Source organism: Aethalodelphis obliquidens, unplaced genomic scaffold, assembly GCF_003676395.1.
Source record: "Aethalodelphis obliquidens isolate GAN/ISIS:26980383/991018 unplaced genomic scaffold, ASM367639v1 scaffold10, whole genome shotgun sequence".
NCBI classification, from domain to species: domain Eukaryota; kingdom Metazoa; phylum Chordata; class Mammalia; order Artiodactyla; family Delphinidae; genus Aethalodelphis; species Aethalodelphis obliquidens.
The window spans coordinates 45716123-45743196 of record NW_020837954.1 but is presented as its reverse complement, the minus strand read 5'-3'; the positions used below and the strand labels follow the sequence as shown (position 1 = coordinate 45743196).

Genomic DNA, 27074 nt, shown 5'->3' with positions numbered 1-27074 from the left:
TTAGATCAACTTAAGGAACTGTACAAGGCATTGTGAAAACCAAATATTAATATCCTTTAATCAACAAACACTTATTGGGCTTCTTCTACATAACCATACACTGTGATAGGTACCAGGGGTGCCAGTGAATCAGATGATGCTTCTGTTCACCTAAGGAGCTTACTATCTAGAGGGGAAGACAGACAAGTATGTTTTTACATTAATTACATGTTGAAATAAAAATATTTTAAATGTATTGGGTTATATAAAATATATCATTCAAGTTAATTTTACCTATTTCTATCTCAAAAATTTTTGCTCATTAGAAAATGTAAAATTAACCTTTGTAGCTCACATTATGTTTCTAATGGACAGTACTGCTCTAAAGCTTCAGGTTTTCTCTCCTACAAACAGGCTTAATACTGAAAATCCCTGACAACCTTTTCCTTCCTGAAGCTTCCCTCCCTTCCTCAGTTTTTATGACACTGCACTATGGAGGTTCTCCTCCCACCACTCATTCCCCTCAGCTGGTTCCTCATCCTCTTCCACCCCCCCATTATAAGTGTTCCTAAGGCTCTGCCTGGGCTTCCTTGTCCCCCCTCTTTCCTTAGGCATCTCCTCCACTGCTCCAACATCAGCTGCTAAGTCTGTTTAAGTGACCCATGTTTACAGCTCCAGGCCTGTCCATGGGATATTTAACTGCTGGCACTTCAAAAGTGAGACTTCCAAACTGTTTCCTCATCATCTTCCTCTCTAGACTAGTTCTTTGCCTCTAACTTCCTTATTTCTGTAATCGTCTCCCCCATTCTCTAAACTTAAAGCCTCCTAGTCAACTTTACACTTTACTCCTTGCGCCTCAATTGGCTGTTATGTCCTCTTCATAATGATATTCTTCTTTCTAAGCTTCTGCCACTACCAAAGGTCAAATTTTCATTATATCTCACCCGTATTATGCAAAAGTCACCTCAAATCTCTTATCCATTCTAGCCCCCACGTACCTAAAGCAAAGTTCTTATCACAAAACTTATGAAAAGCAAAGCTCAAAACACCTTCCAAATCTGCCTGGCATATATCACATGAAGGAGAGGCAGTATTAGCGGGCTCTGAAAGGTTTTTCAGAGTACATCCAAAAGAAGTCTCTCCCTGCAACCTGATGTAACAGTAGTGGGAGAGCAGGAGCAGAGGCAACCTGGATCTGAGAGAGAAGAGGACCACATTGGCCTTGCTGACAAATGTTATAGCTTTCCTGCTAGAATGATTCTCAGAGACCAACTCCAATCCTCCAGTTCTCCCCAAATGGAAATTCACGCAGCAGTCTAGGACTAGGGGCAGCCATTAACTTAAAATTCAGCACTAGATCATATCCATTCAGAGGAAAGTATGCCCAGAATTATGGTAACCATCTACCCAAGGACGAGGAGTAGACGAATGGAAAAGCTGATGATCGATGACGCTTCTATCATCTACTTTACCTTGGGGAAGGCGGGTAGAGGTGAGGGAATCCATCCACTCAATAAATAGGCTCCTTTTCATTATTAAGGGCTTGTTATTAAACGGAGGTGGGAGGGGGTTTAAGTTGGCTGAACCCTGCAAATGAGTTAAGGAGAACTGAAATTGGCTTTTGCAGGTGACTGAAATCAGCCAAATGCAACAGGCTTCAATCTACTTTCCTGTTTTTATCCTCCTTCATAACAGTTATTAAATGTGCACACTGGGTCACTGGACCCTTAGCATCCAGAGGGCCCCTCTTCCTAGTACACCCTCTGATATAATGCTCTCCTCAATTCAACTCCGAGGGTGTAAACCTTTCCATTGTAAAAGATAACGTAAATAACAAGATGCCCTTAACCAGATGTAATCTCTACCTGCCTCAAACTTCAGAGAATACTATGACTTTTACAATGTACTCTGCCATAATTTGCATACTATTCGTATCTCACATAGTAAACCTTGAACACTTTATTCATCTTGTCCAAAGCAGGCAAGCAATGCTTTTAAAATTATTAAGTTACTCTCCTACAAGAGAAGCAGATATTTATTTGAAAGGAATTTGAGCGGGATGAAAACGTCAAGTATCTAAAATACATGCAAAGCACTGGACATATATGCCTCGTGACAGTCCCGATCAGGCAGACCCTGTTGTATTCCGTCCCGAACTGAGACAGAAGGAACTTAGCCCTGAGTGCCACTCGCTTCCCCTGCACAAGGACACATTCAGGGCATAAGGCGCAGAGTTTCAACAGTTGCTCAACCAGACCCAGCGCCAGGCGCTTCCTCTTTCTCCTGCTCCACTCCAGGCAAGACGGTCAATCCCCGCCCAAGGCACCTGCGCCCTGAGATGTCTTCGGGAAACCAGCACTTCCGGACCAAGGCTGCGAAGGGGAACCTCTCTTCAACCTGATCGCGCGCCGCGCCCGGAGCCCGAGAAACGGGCCGCCCCTACTCGTTCTCCACACGGGGTTCCCTGGTGCCCGCCCGACCGCACCCCGCTCCCCATTCTCGAGGACACCGGCTCCCCGGCCCGGACAACGACAAAGGGCCCGTCCCTGCCCGCAGCCACCCGTGTCGGCACCGGATGAGAGGTGTGTTTCTCTCTCCCCAGCTCCCCATCGGGCACCTACCCTTTCCTCGCCGCCACCACCGGCCTCTAGCAGCTGAGGTTCCTTCCCGAGCAGCCGCTGTTTTGTTTCCGATGTGAAATCGCGGCCTTTGGAGCGGCCCGGCCCAGGCCCCGCCCAAAAGGCCTCACCGGTTTCGTCACTTCCGGCCCCGGCGTCGTTGGTGACCGGCCTCCGGGGGGCGGGGCCAAAGGCGGAGGGGCGTGGACCAGAGGAAGGGGGTGGATCTTCCGGTGGTGAGTGGGGACTGAGGAGGAGACCCTGTGTTCCCGTTGGCCTTCCGACCCGGAGGGACACCCTTGCTCCCCTCTCGGCACCCGCCGACCCCTGATGGTGCCAGCACCGGTATGAGGTTGTCAGAGATCTACTGCTCTTGAGCTGAGGATCAAAATTTCTACGTAAACTGGACCCAGTGTGTGCTTCTCCTACAAGTGCTGGCATCTTAAATCTAACGTTTCTTTCATTTCTCTATAGTCCTATTTGTACAGTGTTTCTCAGTGCGAATCAGCCGCACCACAATCAAAAGGAAGCTAACTTAAATTGTAACTACCTGTGCCCTCCATCCCCTACCCAATAAATCAAAACTTTTGGTGGGTGAGAACCTGAGAAACTGCATTTTAAACAAACATCGTCTGGGATTCTTCCGCTCCAAGTGTAAGAACCAGTTTTACTAGATGGTAAGCTTTCAGAGAGCATAAATTGTGTTATTTTTATTTTTTTATTTTTTGCGGTACGCGGGCCTCTCACCGCCGCGGCCTCTCCCTGACCGGGGCACGAACCCTTGTCCCCTGCATCGGCAGGCGGACTCTCAACCACTGCGCCACCAGGGAAGCCCAATTGTGTTATTTTTGTAATCCCAAAACCTAACATAGTATCTGGTACACAGTGAGTTGCTCTATGGTTGTTTGATTTTTGCATCTTCCAGCTTTCCATTCAAATGGCTGTAAAAACAGTACCAATACTCCTTAAGTAGCATACCACACACACACATTCATCTGAAAGCTAAGTTAACAATGAGTACTATGTAAAACCAAAGGTGAACAATGGAGAAATGTTCAAATTCACAGGTAATCAGAAAACTGAAATCAATAACATGGCATCTGGCCAAATGAGATTTTTTATTTCTCTTAAATTCTTCCCCCAAGATAACCCTTCATATTCCTAGCGCCATCTCTCCTCTCTGCCCCCCTCGAATACATGACCGGTTTTAAATAGGTTTTACACACTTTATATTTAAGAACAGAAGTAGCAGTACCAAGTTTTTCTATTAACAGAGAATGTTGGGGAAACAAAAAGGTTGACACCCCCCAAAAACAATTTTTTTTTTTTTTTTTTGCGGTACGCGGGCCTCTCACTGTTGTGGCCTCTCCCGTTGAGGAGCACAGGCTCCGGACGCGCAGGCTCAGCGGCCATGGCTCAAGGGCCCAGCTGCTCCGCGGCATGTAGGGATCTTCCCGGACCCGGGCACGAACCCGTGTCCCCTGCATCGGCAGGCGGACTCTCAACCACTGCGCCACTAGGGAAGCCCAACAATTTTTTTAAAAGTTCTCTCTTCCGTCCTCAAACTTCACAAGGGTAGGAATTTTTGCCCGTTTGTTTACATATATTGCAAATGCTGAGAACAATGCCTAGCACATAAAACAGTTCAATACATTTGTCAAACAAGCATAGGCTAAAAACCATCCATTTGTGAACTAGTTCAATCTCTTTGAATGCAATCTGGGATGTAAGTAGAAAGTGTTAAAATTCTGGTAAACTATTCTTAGAAACAATCTCAATACAAAAATTTTGTGCAAAGATGTTCATGGAGTATTATTAATAGCAAAAATTGGAATGCTAGATGTCCTACAATAAAGGACGGTTCACCCACTTCACCTAATATCATTAAAATTGTTTATGAAGGACTCCCCTGGAGGTGCAGTGGTTGAGAGTCCGCCTGTCGATGCAGGGGACACGGGTTCATGCCCTGGTCCGGGAATATCCCACATGCCGCGGAGCGGCTGGGCCCGTGAGCCATGGCCACTGAGCCTGCGCGTCTCGAGCCTGTGCTCCTCAACGGGAGAGGCCACAACAGTGAGAGGCCCGCGTACCGCAAAAATAAATAAATAAAATAAATATATGTTTATGAAGATTATGTGTAACAGAAACATTCTAATCCTGTTAATTAAAAAATAAGACATAACATTAATGCATACATCAAAACACATTCCTGCAAAAAGGAAATAAAATTGATTTAATAAGCAACCAGTGGCTGAATTACTGGACTAAAGATAAATTTTCCTCTAGTTTTCTGTATTTCTTCACCTTTTTAGGAATATGGAAACCCAGAAAGCGCTGAGGAAGAACCAGTAAAAAGACACAGACTAGACCCCTTCCCGGAAATGTGTATGCTAGCTTTCTGTGTGCTTAGGTGCCGGAGCTACTGAGGGTCAAGGTCTGGACAGCCGAAAAGAATGTGATGCGCAGATGAGAGCAGCAATTAACCAAAAGTTGATAGAAAGAGAATGCGTCAAAGAGTTACTGAGAGCTAAATTAATTGAATGTGGCTGGAAGGATCAGTTGAAGTCACACTGCAAAGAAGTTATTAAAGAAAAAGGACTAGAACACGTTACTGTTGATGACTTTGGTGGCTGACATCACACCAAAATGCAGAGCCCTGGTACCTGATAGTGTAAAGGAGCTCCTACAAAGAATAAGAACATTCCTTGCTCAGCATGCAGCCTTTAAGATTGAATTAGATTGTTGTTTTGTGGTTTTATTTCTGAAAGTAAAACTTGCCATAAATTAGGAATTGATTTCCCAAAATAAAATCCTTTTTTGTATGATGGTATACAGTTTTCAGTAATGTATACAATTGTATAGATTTTTTCCCCCTAAATGTGTTATTTTAATAAATATCTCATGAATGAGTTTGAAGTTTCCTTGGATTTTGGAATAAATGGGACTTTATTAATAATTCATCAGATTTGTTAAAAGTCAAGCAGCTAATATAGTTTAAGTGTTAAGTATGTAAACGTTAAGTAAGCAAATCTCTGTAGTAACAATTGAGGAGAGGGAAGCAGCCTCTTCTGATTGTTTGGATGTAGTGTATGCCTCTTTTAAATTCCTATATTTTATAATATATGTCCCATCTTGTTAAGAAAAAAAAAAAGATACAGACTAGAGGAACAAGGCTAAAGTGACATCCTAGACACCAAGAAAGAAGAGTCCCAAATAGAGAGCAAACATCCATAGTGCTAAGAGGTAAACTAGGGTGTAGCCTCTTAAAAAGCCAGAGTCTCATTTAGGCTATCACCAGTCACCAGTGGAATGAAGAGATACAGACTACTGAGACTTAAGAAATTTGGAAGCAAGATCCTTTTTGACTCAGCTCCTACAGAAATGGAAATAAAAACAAAAATAAACAAATGGGACCTAATGAAACTTAAAAGCTTTTGCACAGCAAAGGAAACCATAAACAAGACGAAAAGACAACCCTCAGAATGGGAGAAAATATTTGCAAATGAAGCGACTGAAAGGATTAATCTCCAAAACATACAAGCAACTCATACAGCTCAATATCAAAAAAATAAACAACCCAATCCAAAATGGGCAGAGGACCTAAATAGACATTTCTCCAAAGAAGATATACAGATTGCCAACACATGAAAGAATGCTCAACATCATTAATCATTAGAGAAATGCAAATCAAAACTACAATGAGATATCATCTCACACCAGCCAGAATGGCCATCATGAAAAAATCTACAAACAATAAGTGCTGGAGAAGGTGTGGAGAAAAGGGAACTCTCTTGCCCTGTTGGTGGGAATGTAAATTGATACAGCCACTAAGGAGAACAGTATGGAGGTTCCTTAAAAAAGTAAAAATAGAACTACCATATGACCCAGCAATCCCACTACTGGGCATATACCCTGAGAAAACCATAATTCAAAGGGAGTCATGTAGGGCTTCCCTGGTGGCGCAGTGGTTGAGAGTCCGCCTACCGATGCAGGGGACACGGGTTCATGCCCTGGTCTGGGAAGATCTCACGTGCCGCGGAGCGGCTAGGCCCGTGAGCCATGGCCGCTGAGCCTGCGCTCCGCAACGGGAGAGGCCACAACAGTGAGAGGCCCGCGTACCGCAAAAAAACAAAACAAAACAAAAACAGTCATGTACCAAAATGTTCATTGCAGCTCTATTCACAATAGCCAAGACATGGAAGCAACCTAAGTGTCCATCAACAGATGAATGGATAAAGAAGATGTGGCACATATATACAATGGAATATTACTCAGCCATAAGAACGAACGAAACTGAGTTATCTGTGGTGAGGTGGATGGACCTAGAGACTGTCATAGTGAAGTCAGAAAGAGAAAAACAAATACCGTACGCTAACACATATATATGGAATCTAAAAAAGAAAAAAAAATGGTCAGAAGAACCTAGGGGCAAGATGGTAAAGATGCAGACCTACTAAGAGAATGGACTTGAGGATACGGGGAGGGGGAAGGGTAAGCTGGGATAAAGTGAGAGAGTGGCATGGACATATATACACTACCAAATGTAAAACAGATAACTAGTGCGAAGCAGCCGCATAGCACATGGAGATCAGCTCGGTGCTTTGTGACCACCTAGAGGGGTGGGATAGGGAGGGTGAGAGGGAGGGAGATGCAAGAGGGAAGAGATGTGGGGACATATGCATAACTGATTCACTCCATTATAAAGCAGAAACTAACACACCATTGTAAAGCAATTATACTCCAACGAAGATGTTAAAAAAAATTTTTGGAGAGTACATATAACTATAAGCTACTCTTTGTGGAATCTCTACTGTAGTGAAAAGGAGAGGACCTAAGGTTGTTTTGTTTAAAAACTTACTCCAGCCTGAAGGAAGAAAGAAGATGATGGAAACTCCAGAGCAAGGCTCAAGAAACTGCAAACTGTAGTTACAAACCAGAAACATGAGTGGGGGAGGTCTTCTGGATAGGAGTACCCATCCTTAATTATAGAAAGCAAAGGTTCAAGATGCATGTCATAAACTGGAGAGAATATGCCTAAATGACTCTTTTAAAGTTAAGCTTTTGTTAACCTTGAGAGTTTTTGCCAAGTAAGAGGGAAAATCAAATGACTTTTACTCATTCATACCTACCTAAGATAGCACTGGAAGTTTTTTTTTTTGCCATGCTGCACAGCATGCAGGATCTTAGTCCCCTGACCACGGACTGAAACAATCTGTTTCCCTTGAAGTGGAAGCGCAGAGTCTTAACCATTGGACCACCATGGAAGTCCCAGCACTGGAAGTTTAAGAACTATAAAAGCTGCAGTGTTTGTGGTTAAGAAGTGAAGTTCAGTAAAAGAATGAGAAAAATAGTAGAGGGTCCAGACTATCTGCAGTGGTGTATTTATATTTTCCCCAGAAGTGTCTGGAACTTGGGAGCAGGAATGGAGAAATAAATGACCAAAAAAAAAAAAAAAAAAGAAAGAAAAAAATGGTGGCAAAAATCAATAGTAAGCAGTGAAAGATGAAGCAGCAAGGAAATCCAGTGCTGAACCTGTTAGAGCTACCTGGGGAGAGGGGCTGTTCGAGCCTCTAGAGAGGCTAGAGCAGTCACTAGTCACAAGTAAATAAAGTCAAGATTCAAGGCCAGTTCTTTACACCATAGATTCAGCAAGGCAATCCAATTTATTAACACTTCCCACATAAAAGCAGTTTACTTTTATTTATACATCATTGCTCTGTTTGTTATGGGAGTAAAGTAGAATTGAAAAATGAAAAATAATACTGTCATCAAGACTAGGTGCTTGACCATATTCTATCTTACTAGCTCTCACATCGTTTTCATTCCTTGCAAGGATCTGGCTCAGATTTGGAACAGCTCAAGATGAAGGGCTGGCTTTAGCTTACTCATCTTGCATTTTTAGTCTTAAGTTCTATATGACTGTCAATATTTTATTAAATCTAATTTCCTTCTTAAAGAACCTGGGGCCCGTTTAAAAAAAAATTTGTCTCAAGAATATACTCAAAATGAAACTTTAATATCTAGCTTTTCCACCTGCTCTAACAATTAGCCAAATCTCTTCACCTGGGTATATTTGCCATTATCTTTTAACTGACGGGAAAAAAATGAACCTTCATAGTTTCTAGATTCTACAATGTGAAGTGTTCTCTAGTTTTTCGTTATGAGAAAAAAAACCAGGAAAAATTGTTTAGAACAATTTTTAAATTCACAATACTTTTTGCCTCAACAAAGATTTGCTAAAAATGCTTCCTATGAGGGAATTTTATTAACAAGCACTTTCCTCTGCTCTTAGGTGGCTATTAGCATCTAGACCATATCTATCCAATGTAACTTTCTTTAGTCAAAATAATGTTCTTCAATCTGCAATGTCTACCCAATATTGGAAACCATTAGCTAAATATGGCTATTGAGCACTTGAAATACGAATATTGCAAACAAAAAACTGGATTTTTAAATCCAATTTAGTCACACATCACTTCTGAACACTTGAAATATGGCTAGTGTAACTGAAGAGCTGAGTTTTAAATTTAATTTTAATGAATTAAAAAACTTGACAGCGCAGATCTAGACCATGAATTAGATAGAATCCAATATGCAGGCCTCTAGATATCCTACCTAAGGAACACTAGCAGTGTTGCAGTGAGTAGTTAAGACTATGTGATCTTGGGAATTCTCTGGCGGTCCAGTGGTTAGGACTCCGCGCTTTCACTGCTGAGGGTGCAAGCTAAGATCCTGCATGCCCTTCAGTGCAGCCAAAAAAGAAAGAGACTATGTGATCTCTAAGGTCCCCTCTACATATTACTACCTCTGCTGACAAGCTTCCTACTATCTATCCCTTTCCTCTCAACCTTGAAGTTAGCTCATCAAGTTTGACAGTTCATATAGTACATTGTATATCTATTAGTGATCCTCTCATTATTTTTTTCTCCACCACTAGACTCTCAGCTACTAAAGAGATCTTATTTATGTCTATCACTCCATCTAGCTTAAAACATGAATGGCACATATTAATTGTGCTTCAATGGCAAATGTAAGTCATACACAAAAAGACGAATGGGTTACCTGGCTTAATATTTCAGCTACCACTCTGTGCAAGAGAATCCAAAAGTCATCTATCCAACTAATACATGATGAGGCAGAGTAGGCAGACTTAGAGCGTCATTTAATTCAAACAACATGGCTTGAAAAAAATTTTTATTCATTTTTGTTTATAGAAATTATCTTTTCTTCCTGGGCATTTCAGATTGCCAATCCTAATTTAGCCTTCGTATGAGTCAAGTAATAAAATGAAAGGCAAAGAATCTTTTAAATAAAGATGAAAATTAAGCATTCAAATGCAAATAAACAATATTTCAATAATTTAACATAATCACATTTCGAAAAATCTACCAGTTTATCAAATATTATAAGCTCACCTTGGTCTATAGTATGAATATAATAGTAATAATTCCTGGGTTTAAAATCTACACGTGTGAATTTCCCTAGTTTTCTTCCCGACACTTAGACTGCCTATTTCTTTGCCTGTTCTAATACCTTTCTTTAGCTACTGGTATTCACAAATCAATTTCACCATCTTTTGCTAAGCAAAACAATTTCTCCATTTCATATTAATAGAAGGCTGAAATATGACTTGGAAAAATGTGTTAACCACTTTGACATAAAACCTTTCAGCAGTTTTTGGGTAGAAAGTGGAAACATTCATAGAACTTATTTGAAAGAGCTGGGTAAATAAGCCTCATATACACATTGTATACCTGCTTACATTTATTTGCATTAAATTTTTTTCTTCATATTAAAGGAGAAAAAAATGTTAATAATGTTTAGTACAATTTGACTCTTGAACTCATTGTATTCTCAGTTTGTCCACCATATCTAGTATCCATGCCTGATTAGTACCTGAAACTGCACTCTCCACAAAATAATCATCGGCCTCTACTATTACATATCAGGAAGTGCTATGATAAGATTCAGAGTGAGTAACAACATAAACTTCTCTCAGGAGAAAATGTGCTGGGGCTGGCTGGGAATAAAGCCTAGAATATTGGAGTTGTTCTCAGGCAACCTTTTTGGAAGACTACTTCATGTTCATAAACAAATAATACCTACCTCTTTATTTGCCTCAAAAAACGTTTTTCTCCTTAAAATGAACTTAAAAAGAAAATTAAGCTGCATTAGTGCAATCTATTAGGATAAAATACTAGTACTGAGTAGACACTTTAATCTTCTAATCAAAGCAGTTCTTGGATCACTTAGCACTGGCAACATGTGGTAGCTGGTGAGAAAGGCAAACTCTTAGGCCCACTCTAGCCCTAAGTCTGCATTTTAACAAGATTCCCCCAGGTGATTCAGTTGCATGTTAAAGTTTGAGAAAAACCATTTTCTTCCTGTACACAGATATACACATTTGAAATTATTTTATTTACAGGGTCAAATGAGGAAAAAGCACATTGGTTTCCTCCTAACTGCCACATCAAGAATGGTTGTCAAGACTTTCAACTAATTTTATAACAACCTGAACGGGCAATATGGATTAAACTAAGGTTTCCAAGTTGAAATTAACCTATGGACAAATGGTAAAGACAACCCAGAAAGTTCAAGCAATTTAGTAAAAATTTTCTTATGTGTATTCTTCCTGACACTACAATATGCCAGCTTATACATGTCCAGTTCTTTATATACAAACCTGAAAAATAAGAACTCTGAAAACCTTGAAGTTTAACCTTTGTGGCAAAATCTGACTTGAACTGACATTAAACTATTAATGTAGTAAATGTAGTAGGTCTTTTAACCCACTGACTGTGATCATTCCTGTTTTGCTGCAAAAGTGTTAACGTATAAATTTGGGATCCTGACACAAATCTCACTGGAAGTGTTACGCAGTATATGGTATGTGCCCCCAAGGGTTTCACACAAGGGCCCTTTTAAGGTAAATGTAATTGAAAGAGCAGAAGAGACCCAAGCAAGGAAAATTAAATCTACCTGAATAAACTTCCATGCTAATGCTGGCTAAATAAAAACAACCTAATATGATGCCTTAGAAGCAATAATATGGTAAAAGAGAGGCATAATAAACTGCTTGAACAGGGAGTCACGCTGGGGGTCAATCTGAGAAAAGGCTAGTAAAAGAATTTGTAAATGGTAAGGAGCATGTTTCTAAAATTTTCCCTTCAGAAACCACAATTTAAAATATTATAACACTAAAGGGGGGAATATCTCCACAGATGTCTAGATTAATCGAAAATAAGGCAAACGGCCTCTTTGACTTTTAGTTACTAATACTCAAAAACTGAGTCCGTCAAACATTCAGCCCATATTTTCAAGTTAAGTTTCTAGTATGCACCGCATAATTACAACATGATGCCATTTATTTAACAAGACTCTGAAAGAATGAGTCCCCAAGATCAAATATATACATTTTTAATATTTGAAATATTTACATAATGGAACCATGTCATGGTCCAATGTTAAGAACAGTGTTTTCAAATGTCCTCTTAAGATTAAAAAAAATCTAGTAACTCAAGCTCAGTTTATGCTTTTTATGTTTTTAACACCCCCTCCCCCACCCAATCTTTTTAAAAAATAAATACTCAGACACAGGAATAGCTGCACCTAATTTCTGTTAAGAACTATTTAAAACTTGTTACATTTTCAGGTAATTTTGCTCCCTGGTGAATTTCTGATCTACCATAAAGAAAGCCCCATGTATGTCTCTAAGAACACCATCAGTATGTTTTTAAACTTTGATAAGCAGAGGTAAACAAGGTGTGTGCCTACATATACACACACAAGATAGAAACCCTTTACAAAACAAAAAACTAGTGGTAACTGCTTTAAATGATTTACTTTATCCTCAGAAATAAGATGTAAACTTTGTAAATTGCCATGATAAATTCCTATTGTATTTTGTCAAACATTCCTAGTCTGTAAAATTGCCTAATTTTTTATTTTGCTTATTTTTAAAAAAGATTTTTTTCACTTAAGCTTTTTGAATGAAGCTTTTTTTTTTTAAACAAAGGGGTACAAAATTAAACTAAGGACCAATTAGTGCAAAAAATGCATTAAATAAAGCTCTCCAGAATCTAAGGATCTGCCTCATACCTGAACAATGAAATCAGGGGGGAAAACCACTATGACTCACACTCCCTTAAAAGAGAGGCTGACGCAGCCAGCTTTCAACAGAAAAACCCATTCCGTTCAACAAACTGTTGCTTGCCACAAGAGAATACTATACTCCGGGAGACTAATAACCTAATTATCCCAGACATTTGGGTTGGCACAATACCATGTTTCCTTTACAATTCTAGTCTTCAATTAGGAAATGTTTCAGGGAAACTTCCAAAGCAAATTAGGGAAAAGTAAGACTTTTATACATACATTCACACAAACACATTCATACAGAGATACAGTAGGAATGGATTGTCTGCTACTTTTCACACTCTAATTTTAAATTCCATGCCATCATGAGGGCCTGCCATTTTTGATCAAGGGGGTAAGGGTAATAGGTATGACTGGTATTCTTTCAATTTAAAATTGTTCATGTTGGTGCCTATACAGTACAGTTCAATATTAAGTGCAATTCTGCAAAAGAATTGGCGAGTCATTTTAATATTTACAAGGAACAAATCAGCAGAACAAAATTATATCAGATAGGCTGTGTACAGTAGCTGCGGCTTATAAAACATACCAGTAATTTGTACCTGGTGAGTATAAAGAGAACCATGGTAGGATTCAGATGTCTTTACAACCAAGGGAGTACACATGGCATTAACAAATTAGAGGACAAAAAAAATTCACATTTTCTACATTAAAAAAAAATTACAGATCTCACAAACGTCTTTGAAGACAAAAAAAAAAAAAATTAAAGTCCTGTGAAGGGTGGGAAAGAAGAAATCTGAAATGGAACTCTAAATGTAAAAAGAATTTTACTTCACAAGACCAATTTTCTTGGCTTCTGTTTCATATATCAATAATCTCCACATCTTGACTATAAAAACTTCTGCTTCTTCATCAAGTACCTAAAAAAGGAACAAGACAAAAAACAGTCACACACGTAAGAGAAGCAATCATAAGCATCTCCCAACAAGGTAACTGGAATAAAAAAGGCTTTTATCTACCAACAAGCATTTATTTATACATGTCTTGAAAAACTACTTCCTGAGGAAAGCAAATGTTATAAAGAACACAGTAATTTAGACAGAACTGGTTATGTAACTACATAATACTTAATACAGAGTATCTCATTTACCCCTCCCCAAGAACCTCACAATCTTAACATTTATTGAGCACTTATTACATAAGTGACACTGAAATATTAAATGAGAATATATGTGTAGCGTTTTAATATAGTATCTGGGATAGAGTAAACAAAGTGAACACTATCATCACGAGGGACACAAGACTATTGAATAAATAAAAGGTTTTTTTCTCCTTGGCAAATCAAGTTATTTTTTCTATCTACGTATGAGTTAGTTGCATCATGTCCTCACCACTGCACTACTCCTGCCCTCATCACCCACACATACATGGCACTCTACACCAGGGCTGCTGTGCAGTAAACTGGAATAGCATGTTTCCTTCTACAGAAGGCAGCAATGACTGAGTTCCAGGGTACCACCGTCATAACGGCATCTGGCCTAATGCTGCCAAGACTCTGGAGAAGCAGGCCAGGTTAGGAGTTAAGCAAACCACATCTCTAGCCAGACTACTTGGATTCAAATAGCTCTTCTACCTCTTATTAGTTACGTATTCTTGGTTGGGTTACTTAATCACAATCAGCCTCAGTTCTCTCATCTGTAAGACAGAGGTTATAGTAGCTATGTCATACTGCTTCTACTGTGGGAATTAAAAGAGTTGATATGTACCAAGTGCTTTGAAGAGTGCTTATTATTACAATCAGTAAGTACCTAAAACAAGCCAGAAATGGATTTTCCTGAGAAATTTCCTTACATTTCTCAGTGATGACAAATAAAGAACTTAAATAAGACATCTATGAGCCAGACTTAACCCATAGTTTAAAAAAAACTGCTGTGGGAATTCCCTCGTGGTCCAGTGGTTAGGACTCCACGTTCTCACTGCCAAGGGCGCAGATTCAATCCCTGGTCAGGGAACTAAGATCCCACAGCCAAAAAAAAATGAACTACGCTGCAACACTAATTAATGAGGAACTGAACCCAGGTACAAAAATGCAACCAAAGTTCATTAACTTACATAAAATGAGGAAAGGTACAGTTTGAAAAAGATTTCTAATAAGAGCAAAATACTACTTGAGCTAAAATTTCCATCTCATTTATTCAAGAAATATTTAGAGGGTCCATGAGCTATTACCAGAACTGGCTGACAACACCAACTCAATTGGTTTCCTCCCACTCTGATCAACAATGAGCCAGAAAATAATCAAAAACAATATACGCGAATAAGCAGTAGAGTTTAATTATACTCTAAATATCAAACTATTTCAACAGATCAAACGGATTAATAGTGACACATGACATCTTCACCAACAGTGATTATACCTCTGCCAAGGCCACAAACCAGAACACTGATTTTTTTTTTTTTTTTTTTTTGCGGTACATGGGCCTCTCACTGCTGTGGCCTCTCCCGTTGCGGAGCACAAGGCTCTGGACGCGTAGGCTCAGCGGCCATGGCTCACGGGCCCAGCCGCTCTGCGGCATGTGGGATCTTCCCAGACCGGGGCACGAACCCGTGTCCCCTGCATCGGCAGGCGGACTCTCAACCACTGCGCCACCAGGGAAGCCCCTGATTTTTTTGTTTTTTGGCCGCATGACTTGTGGGATCTCAGTCCCCCCACCAGGTATTCAACCTGGGCCCTTGGCAATGAAAGTGTAGAGTCCTAACCACTGGACTGCCAGGAATTCCCTGATTTTTTTTTTTTTAATTCCTTAACTCAGGCCTAACTACAAAACCCTCTCTTCACTCAAGGATAACTTTGTGAAGAGGCTGGAAGGTCAAGGAAGTTCAGATTGTATCCCAAAGGACTGGGATCTATTCACGTTTCTCCTTTCATCTGAGGCTCAGAATTATGGCATCAAACTTTTCACAAACATTTTTTCAGGAATTTTAGACAACAGATGCATTAGGCTAGCTAGGCAGCAGAAAACTAATGTTATCTGGCTTCAGACATCACATAGTGTTTGGACACATAACATCTTGACCTTAGAGCTCCTTTTAGTTAGGCACCCTCCTATGGCACTCCCTGACAACTTTAATTGCAGCTCAAAATGAAAGTTTCCCTGGTCACCCATCATCTCACATCATGCTTGACGTTTCTTCTTCCTCTCTGACTCTTCGTCCTGTTGCTACTTTCCCACTCTGCCCTTTAGACTCTATTCCACTTTATGCTATCCCAACTTCTTTAATTAGACTTTTCATCTCCTTACCTTAATTGAAAATGTGGTACGTCCCCTAAAGACCCTGACACCCCTGTGGCCTTCTGAGAAAGCTCCTCACTTTCAAAGCTTTAGTCTCCACAAGAGAGGGGAAGCTGCTGGATCTTCATTGTTTCTCTCCTAGTAAACAATATCTCCACTGATGTTCGCGAGATCTCATTACACCACCGGTTCACTCCAACAGCAGCTGTCTAGCAAATATCTAATCTTTCATCCACATTAAATGAGTGCTCTGGCAGCTGGTTCTTGTATTTCTCTCCAATCCCAGTCCCAACACACAGTAATTTCTATTTCTGTGTGTTATAACCCAGCTTAAAGTTCATTAATATTCTAAACAATGACATCAACTCTGCCCCAGAAACTCCCATGGCCATACTTTGCACCTTGCCATCATCTGGATTAATTTACCAATTGTATTCTTAAACATTCTACTCTCTAACTAAACCTCTCTTTCCAGTTATTTCATTCCAACACATCTCCCACAGCTTCACTGGAACCACCAATCTTTGATTCATTCAGACCGCCAACTCTGTTCTGATATTATTTCCTTTTCTTCCTAGACTGGAGTTCACAGTCCATTCTATCACTCTCTCACCTTTACCATCAATTCTCTTCCTTTCTTTTCTCACAAAATCAATGCAACCACAACCACTAACTCTAATACCCAAATTAAGTGCAATTTGGGATTTGATGTTTAACTACTGCCAACCCAACAGACACCTGCCCAAGTGACAAAAGAGTAATACAATCTTCAAGTCTCAGTTTACATGGTAATTCCTGTGATGGTTTCCCTAACTGCCGTCAACACCTAACTACTCATCTCCTCTGCCCCCATGATCATTTTTATATATCCCCATTATACTAAGGATATTACAGTATCAATATTGGTACACTTGTTTCCCTGCTGGTTCTTTAAGGGCAGATATTCCACCTTTCTGTGCTTCTAGCACATTGCTCTACCCAGTAAACACTTCATAAATGGTCTCTAAGTTTATGAATAGATTCAGAATTTATATTTATACACACAAACACCAAAAACAGGGGAGGGGAGAGAATGATAAAAAAAAACCTAACTCGGGCTTCCCTGGTGGCGCAGTGGTTGAGAGTCTGCCTGCCGATGCAGGGGACACGGGTTCGTGCCCTGGTCCGGGAAGATCCCACATGCCGCGGAGCGGCTGGGCCCGTGAGCCATGGCCGCTGAGCCTGTGAGTCTGGAGCCTGTGCTCCGCAACGGGAGAGGCCACAACAGTGAGAGGCCTGCGTACCGCAAAGGAAAAAGAAAAACAAAAAAACCCTAACTCTACTGTTGTCTAATAATATCTTACTATGAACGCCTTTAACCTCTTAATGCATGTTCAAATTTTAATTCAGGCCCATAAAGATTCTGGAACCAACACAAGGAGAAATTCAATCAAATTCAGAGAAGTTAGTTTGTTCACACTGATATTAATTTAAATTTTTTTTTCACATCTTTATTGGAGTATAAATGCTTTACAATGTTGTGTTAGTTTCTGCTGTACAACAAAGTGAATCAGCTATATGTATACATATATCCCCATACCCCCTCCCTCTTGTACCTCCCTCCCACCCTCCGTATCCCATCCCTCTAGGTCGTCACAACGCACTGAGCTGATCTCCCTGTGTAATTAAAATATTAACAACAGTAAATTTCTAACTTACCATGGCAACATCATCTAAAATGCTCTGAGGTGAACTATGAGCCATAACCTAAGAGAAAAAAAATAACTGTCACTTTGAAAATAAATAAAACATTAGCAATACAGTAAAAAAAAAAAATTTTAAGGTGCCCTCAAACTAGTATGAGAATTTCTTGTGACTTTAGAACCTTTCTATAAATTTCTTAATTCCCAGAATCTCCCTCTTTTCAATAAAAGTCTGACACTAAAACCTGGGATCTTAATCATCACATTATTTGTCTTCTAATTCAAATCCAGACTTATAAGTGTTTATGCTACAGTAATGACAAGTGGAAAGGGTCACTTAAATTAGCTATGCCTAATGTTAAAAGAGCAGTACTGGTAGAAAAATACCATTTCCTTAAAACGCAATTAGCTATTCCTTTATAGAAATACTTTGTCTTCAGGGGACAATGAAAGGATGTGGTATACCTTGGTGGTTAAGAGCATGAGTTCTACAGGCTACTTATCATGTAACCATGGTCAAGACACGATCTCTCCCTAAGCCTCAATTTCTTCATGTATTGAATGGGGATACTGTTAGTAACCTGCACTTCCTAAGGTTGTTGGGAGGTTTGAAGAAGATGAAGTCTTGTAAAATGCTTAACACCGTACCTCCCGGGAAAGAAGCCTGGCACACAGTAATCAGGCAGTTAACACCACTATTATGCTATGAAGGGCACTATACTTTCTTTTCCAAAGGATGGATGACTGAAAAAGAATTGAGACAAGCTATTGGCTGTCTCCACAAAACCTCAACTGTACTTCAGCAACATTCTAACCATTAAGACAAGGGGGTGGCAAAGCATTCTCAGGGGCAGGGAGAGAGCAAAATTGGCAGCAGCCAGCTATTCTGTCCTCTCTGACCCTCTGAAATGAAAGCATGCAGCGTGGGGTCTGAAATAGTATAGAGGGGTTCACTTAAGTAGCCATGACTCTTGTAATTAAAACTAAATTATCACTGACTTGGCCCTGTAAAAATTTTCAATTTAGAAAGTCTCTAACATTTTGAAGTATATAACAAACGTTGGCGAAAGAGTAAAAGACTAACCTTAGAACAAACAAAATCAACTAATGTAGCTTCTTCTTCACCTATGTATTCTATGATTTTTTTATTAATCCATGGTCTAATTCGTCGTTCCATCAATATCTATAAAATAAAGCATGGTTACTAAATTGAAGAGCTTTTTATTACATTTACTTAAAAAACCTATATAACTTCATAATTTTTCTTAAGGCTAAAATACAGTATGATCATTAACAAGTTGACTTAACACAGATAAGTATCGAGACGAAATTATTTGCTTCTAATTTATGAAGACCTCAGGTACCAAAAGAATTTCTACAATAATCTATTATTATTGACCATGTCAAGATTCTAGCCACCTTATCACCCCTATTTGTCATAAACGGAATGAACTGAGTTTGTGTGCTATAGTCAAAACCAAAAACTTGCAATAAAATAATGAAATACAATTTGCTACTCACAGAATCCACAATAGACCAATCCAGGGGATAAGCAAAGAGCTCAGGTTTGGCTGTAGGGATTTTTTCAATGAGACTCTTAATGTGTTTGCGCTTTTCTTCAGTGTTCACAGTGCCTTTGGCAGCATTTTTATCATCTTCACCATAATCCAAGGGAACCAGTTTCCTTTTTCGGGGTACATCATCACTGTCTTCATCCTCAAATTTGTTAAAGACACTATCTACAGGGAGTTTCTTTCTCTTCACAGAATTAGGCTGACCAGGACTATTGGAAGCACCTATAGTAAAAACACTGTATTAGCACAATGACTTAATTCTCAAATGTTACATTTTACAACCCACCATGCCTAAAAAGCACTGTAAATATACCTCCACAAACCTCAGAGAAAGATGCCAGCTATAAAAAATAACTCACTAATCACAAGCGCTAGAAAATTTAACTTTTCACTTCTCAGAACGCAGGGCAGCTGCAGATACAGGAGCACTAGCAGAACTATGAAAACAATCATGAGCTAGAAAGGCATTTTTTTTTAAGTAGTTTTCTAACTACCTACCAAGCAGTACATATTTATTTTTCCCTTAAGGCAAAATTTATGTAGTTGTGGCGGGTAGAGGGGGAAAGGAGGGAAAAAGGAGGAACGAAATGCAAACATACCCAGTTTAAGACTCAGTCCTATTTTTGGCCTATGCTCCTCAGGTTGTTGTTGATCTGGTGAATTTTCATGAGGAATAATAATACCACAGGGAGACTCATCTCCAGGAGTGTTGGGAGTTGCATTGCCACTGGCAGAGGAAACAGATGGGGCAGAACTGATGGGCCTCAGAGTTGGTTTGAGACAGGGCTTTTGCTCTGGCTCTTCTTCCTCCTCCATGGGTTCCTCTCGTTTTTCTTCTTTTTCTTGCTTTTCTTCTTCCTCTTCCTCTGATTCTGGTTCTTGCTTTATTTGTGGTTGTCTGCGCCTCTCAGCCTCTTGTTCCATCTAAAACCAGAAAATAACCTGATCAACTGAAACAGACCCCAACTATCTTCAATTCAACCAGCTCTATGTTTTATCTTTCACAAAATCTCTATTTTTCTTCTTCCTTAGGAATAACAAAACACTGCCTCCTTCTATAATCAGAACTAAATCTATAGATATATTAGGTACTCTGCAAAATGTTTTTTTAGTATTTCACATATATTACCATTCTTCAGTGGCCTGTATACACTCTACAGAGATAACAAAGGTAATTGCTAATAGTTGGCTAATTCAAAATGAAAAACTATGTTTTTATATCGTTATTAAAGAAATTATAATCAGAAATTTTATTTTATTGGGTTGGCCAAAAGGTTCGTTCGGTTTTTTTGGCTCTAGTAGCACTTAGTTGTCTTTAACTTCATTCGAAACAATTTTGTTAGACTGTGTGTGACAGCTGTCATATCAGCGTGCATTTAAAAAACAGACATCAAAATTGGTGAATTTTTGTGTAGCCATTTTAATATTGAAGATGGAAGAAAAACCCAACATTTTTGGCATATTACTCTTTATTATTTCAAGAAAGGTAAAACGCAACCGAAATGCAAAAAAAGATTTGTGCCGTGTATGGAGAAGGTGCTGTGACTGACTGAACATGTCAAAAGTGGTCAGCAAAGTTTCATGCTGGAGATTTCTCGCTGGACGATGCTCCATGGTTGGGTAGACCAGTTCAAGCTGATAACAATCAAATCGAGACATTGAGAACAATCAACCATGCAGGAGATAGCCAACATACTCAAAATATCCCAATCAAGTGCTGAAAATCATTTGCACCAGCTTGGTTATGTGAATCGCTCTGATGTTTGGGTTCCACGTAAGTTAAGCGAAAAAAACTTAACCGTATTTCTGCATGCGATTCTCTCATTAAACGTAATGACAATGTTCCGTTTCTAAAACATATTGTGATGGGGGATGAAAAGTGGATACTGTACAATAATGTGGAACGGAAGAGATGGTGGGGCAAGCAAAATAAACGACCACCAACCACACCAAAGGCCAGTCTTCATCCAAAGAAGGTGATGTTGTATGTATCGTGGGGTTGGGAGCCTTCTATTATATTGAGTCCCTTCCAGAAAATCAAACGATTAATTCCAACAAGTACTGATCCCAATTCGACAAACTGAAAGCAGCACTCGACGAAAAGAGTCCAGAATTAGTCAACAGAAAATGCATAATCTTCCATCAGGATAACGCAAGACTGCATGTTCCTTTGATGACCAGGCAAAAACCGTTACAGCTTGGCTGGGATGTTCTGATTCATTCCCCGTATTCACCAGATATTGCACCTTTGGATTTCCATTTATTTCAGTCTCTACAAAATTCTCTTAATGGAAAAAATTTCAATTCCCTGGAAGACTGTAAAAAGCACCTGGAACAGTTCTTTGCTCAAAAAGATAAAAAGTTTCGGGAAGATGGAATTATGAAGTTGCCTGAAAAATGGCAGAAGGTAGGTCGAACAAAAGGGTGAATACGTTGTTCAGTAAAGTTCTTGGTGAAAATGAAAAATGTGTCTTTTACTTTACTTAAAAACCAAAGGCACTTTTTGGCCAACCCAATAGAACCCAATAGTATACACAATACACAAGAGGCAACTCAAATCCTCAGCCTGGTCATAGATAATCATTTTTTATTTCTTGGTAATGGCTGAAGGTGGTAGTCACTTCTGTATTCACAAACAGGAAAAGGAAGAAGTGGCGGGAGGGAGAATTCTGAAGTCAAACTCCTAAACCAAAATGAACACTCCCCCTGAAATTACAAAATATAATAAAAAATAAACATCATAAGAGCATTATAAACTGGGATGAATACATCAGCAAGTTTTCTGAGCATGAAACAAACACAGGAAAAACAAAAGTAAAAGTACGTATCCTGAACTACACAAAAATTTAAAATCTGTGCATAACACCATTTATCAACTCACAAAGGAAGTACAATGACCATTAAACCATCTGCAAGGCATTCAAACCCACTGGTAATCAGAGAATTAAAACATAGTAATATTGGGCTTCCCTGGTGGCGCAGTGGTTGAGAGTTCGCCTGCCGATACAGGGGACACAGGTTCGTGCCCCGGTCTGGGAAGATCCCACATGCCGCGGAGCGGCTGGGCCCGTGAGCCATGGCCGCCGAGCCTGCGCGTCCGGAGCCTGTGCTCCGCAACGGGAGTGGCCACAACAGTGAGAGGCCCGCGTAACGCAAAAAAAAAAAAAAGAAAAAAAGAAAAAAAACCAAAGTAATATTCCCCAACCTAAATGTTATAATGGCAAGGATTTAAAACACTGACAATACTACCATGATGATGAAAAAAAAGACACCTGGACTATAAACTGGAGAAATTCTTGGTGGAAGATTATACCTGAAGTAAAAGCACATTAGAAAACAAAACAGACTCATACAGAGAACAAGTTGGTGGTCACCAGAGGGGAGCAGGATGGGGGGTAGGGCAAAAACGTGAAGGGGATTAAGAGGTACAAACTTCCAGGCTTCCCTGGTTGCGCAGTGGTTGATAATCTGCCTGCTAATGCAGGGGACACGGGTTCGAGCCCTCGTCTGGGAGGATCCCACATGCCGCGGAGCAACTAAGCCCGTGAGCCACAACTACTGAGCCTACGCGTCTGGAGCCTGTGCTCCGCAACAAGAGAGGCCGCGATAATGAGAGGCCCGCGCACCGCGATGAAGAGTGGCCCCTGCTTGCCACAACTAGAGAAAACCCTCGCACAGAAACGAAGACCCAACACAGCAAAAATAAATAAATAAATTACTAAAACTCCTACCCCCAACATCTTTAAAAAAAAAAAAAAAAGAGGTACCAACTTCCAGTTATAAAATAACTCATGGGGAATGTAACATACAGCATAGGGAATATAGTCAATATTGTTTTAATAACTTGGTATGGTGACAGATGGTTACTAGACTTATCGTGGTGATCAATTCATAATGTATACACATGTCAAATCACTGTTGTACACTTGAAACTAATATAATACTGTATGTCAACTATACTTGAGTAAAAATCTAAAAATGAAAAGCACATTAGAAAAAAAGTGCACGTAACAATATTCCCACTTATAAAACTTATGTGTGAGGGGGGTTATAAGAAATCAGCCAGTTTTTAATTTCTTCATTACTGTGTTCTATGTTGTCTGAACTTTCTATTTACTTATGTAAGTACTTAACAGAAAAAAATAACACTATTTTATTTTGAAGAATAAAAGGGACATGTAAGAAGACATGGTTCCTGTTAATAGCATATAACAGATTTTTTAAAGTTGATATGAAGAATTTATAGTATTAAGATCTGTGATACACTAAGAACTAAAAACTTTTCTAACATGACACTATTCTTAAAAGCAAGAATGGGTATGCCATGTCCTATGACAGTCTTTTTCATTTTTAAATGACAAGCTGTTCATGAAAACATCTTTATTTTGGAAATAAAATATTTAGGGCGGTAATGAGAGAATTCAAACTACGAAAGTCATTAAGTGTCAGAGCATATATAAGAAGGACAGTTTCTAGCAAAGTTACATTAAAAGACATTCACTTAATAAGTAATACTTCACAGAAATAAAGGAGTAAGACATATAGAAGATGTTGAAAATAAAGCTGTAAATCAACTAATATTGATGACTTACATAATAAAATAAAGAAAAAAATACTAATATCCTCCCCCCAAAATAGCAAGATGCATGGAGTGTAAACATTTCCCTTATAAACTAAACCATATCATAGTTGGCTGGCTTAAGATGACATGATAGCCTTAAAAGAATATTGTTATGGATGTCATAGTATCTTACCCTCTGGAGCTCTGCATCTGGATCCGGGTGCCCTTCTGCCAAAAGGCGCTGCCTGATTTCCTCTAGCTCTTCCTTCTCTCTCTTCCTATCCCGTTCATCTGCTTCCATTTCCTTTTCCCTATCACGCAACCTTTTCTGAAGAGCGCTTCCTCTGCAAAAGTAAATAACAGGCCTTATTTAATACTCAGGTCTAAACTACTACACATAATGTCTCCAAAAGCAAGTTCTTTCCATACTAACAGCTGCATGCTAAGAGACTGAAGACTGTCTTAATGCTCTATATCTGTAGAACACCCAAGACAGTGTACTCTCTGCATGTTAATGTTTACTAAGTCAGCACTGTCTTGTCACGTTATCACCATGCCTCATTCTTAAGTCACTCTAAATGAGTATCTACAAGTAAAAAAGTAGCTTTCAGAGGGAAGAATGCTCTCATTTTATACCTATTCCACAGGGAAACTAACAAGTAATCTGTGTTGTCTTGGAGGCCAAGTTGTGAAAAATTAATACAAGGAGTAGTAATATCCCAAATATTAGTTTTGTACCTTCAATTTAAATCAACTCCTTTCCTTGTGGGGAAAAAAAAAAAATTAACAGAAGCAGCAGGGCATAATCAAGAGAAAGCAGAGGTTCTATTTAGCACTTTATTATATCTCAGAATGTACTGCTAATCTATGATTCAATAATTTTACTTTGCATTTTCTACAAAGTCAAATCCTTGGCATTCATTCAATTTAAAGTGTTAATCCAATGTTTTGATTATTTCAGCTACAGTGTATTAAATTATATATATTAAATGCATTCACTACATGACTGTATCATGCCAGGCACATGAGAAAAAAATCAAAATATTCTTCATAACCTTAGGGAAATTATAGTTTGGAGTGGAGGGAGCAGAACAAAGCAAACAATTTTACCAAAGTGCCATAAATGTTAGAAGAATGAGAACAGTTTAGAAATGCCACGGGAACAGATATCAGGAAATGCAGGCTTCACAACTCTCACTTCATAATAGTATAGCAATTGGGTGAAGGAGGGCGGGAGGGTGTTCAGATTACTATGTAGCACTCTAGAAATTCTTGAAGACAAAAATTTCTAGGCCACCTTAGATAGTCATAAAGGCAAGTTATAATTTGCTATAAAAACTGAAGTTCTTTAAAACACATGAGGGACTTTCCTGGTGGTCCAGAGGGTAAGACTCCGCACTCCCAATACAGGGGGCCAGGGTTCAATCCCTGGTTGGGGAACTAGATCCCGCATGCATGCAGCAACTAAGAGCCTGCATGCCGCAACTAAAGATTCTGCATGCCACAACTAAGACCCAGTGCAGTCAAAATAAATAAACAAACACACATTTTAATAAATAAATAAATAAAAAATAAAACACAGGAAGAAAAGTTAATTTGTCACAATACTATTATGAACCTTCCTCCAAAGAAGGTGCATAGAATTGTCAATTCTTTTATAACATGCCCGGACCCCCGGAAAACAGCATTATCAACTATGGGGATAATTACAAGATGAATTCAAAGATTTCTTTCTTACTCCACTGAGTGAACTTGCACTCTCTTGTAGACAAGAGAAAATACAGCTAATAAAAAGCTGACAGTATGAGTTCATAAAGCAAGGCTTCTTTACCTGTAATATTTGGGATCATCTCTATCATCATCATAATCTTCTAAGAATTCTTTTAGTCGTTTAGCTTCTTTTGCCTTTGAGGAAATGAAGGACAAAGTGTGCAAAATTAACATAAAATTAATTTAGATTACCCCCTCGCCCTTTCTTGGGAATAGATTTTTCTTATCCATACCACTTGAACTTTTTCATTCTCATAAACTTATATATTAAATGTAAGTAACATTAGATTTTTAAAATCTTTTACTCTTAAAAGCAAGTCAGATTTAGGGCTTATCCATGAAATGAAAGCCACATATACTGATGGTATGCTACAATAAATTTTCTCTATGAAGATACACTTCAAAGTACAGTAATTTTTTTCTAATGAAACCTAAGCACACCAAGAAAGAAAACTGAAAGTTATCTTATTGAATCTGTTAACTGGACAAAAATATTTTATGTTTCGTTTATAGGTAGATGATGATACAAGTAGTTTTTATGAATTGCAGGATTAAAAATTTAAATCACCTTTATGCATCAATCGAAAGGTAATGCCTGCCTAACTTTGAGTAAACAAACCATGAAAGTACATGAATCTCTTATTCCTATTTTTGGAATTTTAAATACAACAACTATTATATTTCACAGAAATTATATCTAATTATATCTAATATACAGACATAAAAAATACTTTAAAGTGAGTATTTATAATCTACATCTCTATCTACTATACCAACAATATTATATACAAAGCAGATGTAGGTTTATGACTACAGTAAAATATTAACACATTTCATCCAGTTCAAACGTTACACCTTTCTAAAGACTTCCCCAATATAACCATCTATCCATGACCAACTCCTTCCCCCAGACAAAATTAATCACTTTCTCTGTACTCCACTCCCAAAATACTGTGAACACACCATTATCATACCTTAAACACTCACACACACAATACAGCAACCAGTTCATCTCTCTGACAATACCACCCAATTGTTTAAGAGTTTGAAGCATTAGTTATTCTTGTACACCCAGTACCTAGCACAAAATCTGTCAAATGCATTCAAGTAGATTGTCAGGTAGCGATGACAATATTTACAAATATCTAAATAAAACACAGGGGACTTCCCTGGTGGGGCAGTGGTTAAGAAGAACCTGCCTGCCAATACAGGGCACACAGGTTCGAACCCTGGTCTGGGAAGATCCCACATGCCACGGAGCAACTAAGCCCGTGCGCCACAATTACTGAGCCTGCGCTCTAGAGCCCATGAGCCGCAACTACCGAGTCCACATGCCGCAACTACTGAAGCCCATGTGCCTAGAGCCCGTGCTCTGCAACAAGAGAAGCCACCCCAATGAGAAGCCCGCGCATCACAGCGAAGAGTAGTCCCCACTCGACAAACTAGAGAAAGCCCGCATGCAGCAACGAAAACAAATGCAGCCAAATAAATAAATAAATACA

General features: G+C 39.1%; 2 protein-coding genes and 1 pseudogene across 9 annotated transcripts in view; 1 reads left to right on the top strand and 2 right to left on the bottom strand.

The window, feature by feature from the left end:
- Nucleotides 1-2732, bottom strand: part of PSEN1 (presenilin 1) — a 78649-nt gene extending 75917 nt beyond the window's left edge. For both annotated transcript variants that reach the window (XM_027111700.1, XM_027111701.1), the window contains exon 1: nt 2601-2732. The gene's annotated coding sequence lies outside the window, so the exon portion shown is untranslated. The remainder of the gene's footprint in view (nt 1-2600) is intronic.
- Nucleotides 2733-4913: 2181 nt separating this feature from the next.
- Nucleotides 4914-5506, top strand: LOC113622548 (transcription and mRNA export factor ENY2-like; annotated as a pseudogene).
- Nucleotides 5507-11944: 6438 nt separating this feature from the next.
- RBM25 (RNA binding motif protein 25) overlaps nt 11945-27074 on the bottom strand; it is a 52508-nt gene continuing 37378 nt past the window's right edge. For all 7 annotated transcript variants that reach the window (XM_027111699.1, XM_027111697.1, XM_027111693.1 and 4 more), the window contains 7 exons: nt 25634-25707; nt 23996-24146; nt 19841-20165; nt 19189-19463; nt 18752-18850; nt 17684-17731; nt 11945-13612 (listed from right to left, as the gene is read on the bottom strand). In XM_027111699.1, the coding sequence (XP_026967500.1) occupies nt 13520-13612; nt 17684-17731; nt 18752-18850; nt 19189-19463; nt 19841-20165; nt 23996-24146; nt 25634-25707 (1065 nt within the window). In that variant the 3' untranslated portion in view covers nt 11945-13519. The remainder of the gene's footprint in view (nt 13613-17683; nt 17732-18751; nt 18851-19188; nt 19464-19840; nt 20166-23995; nt 24147-25633; nt 25708-27074) is intronic.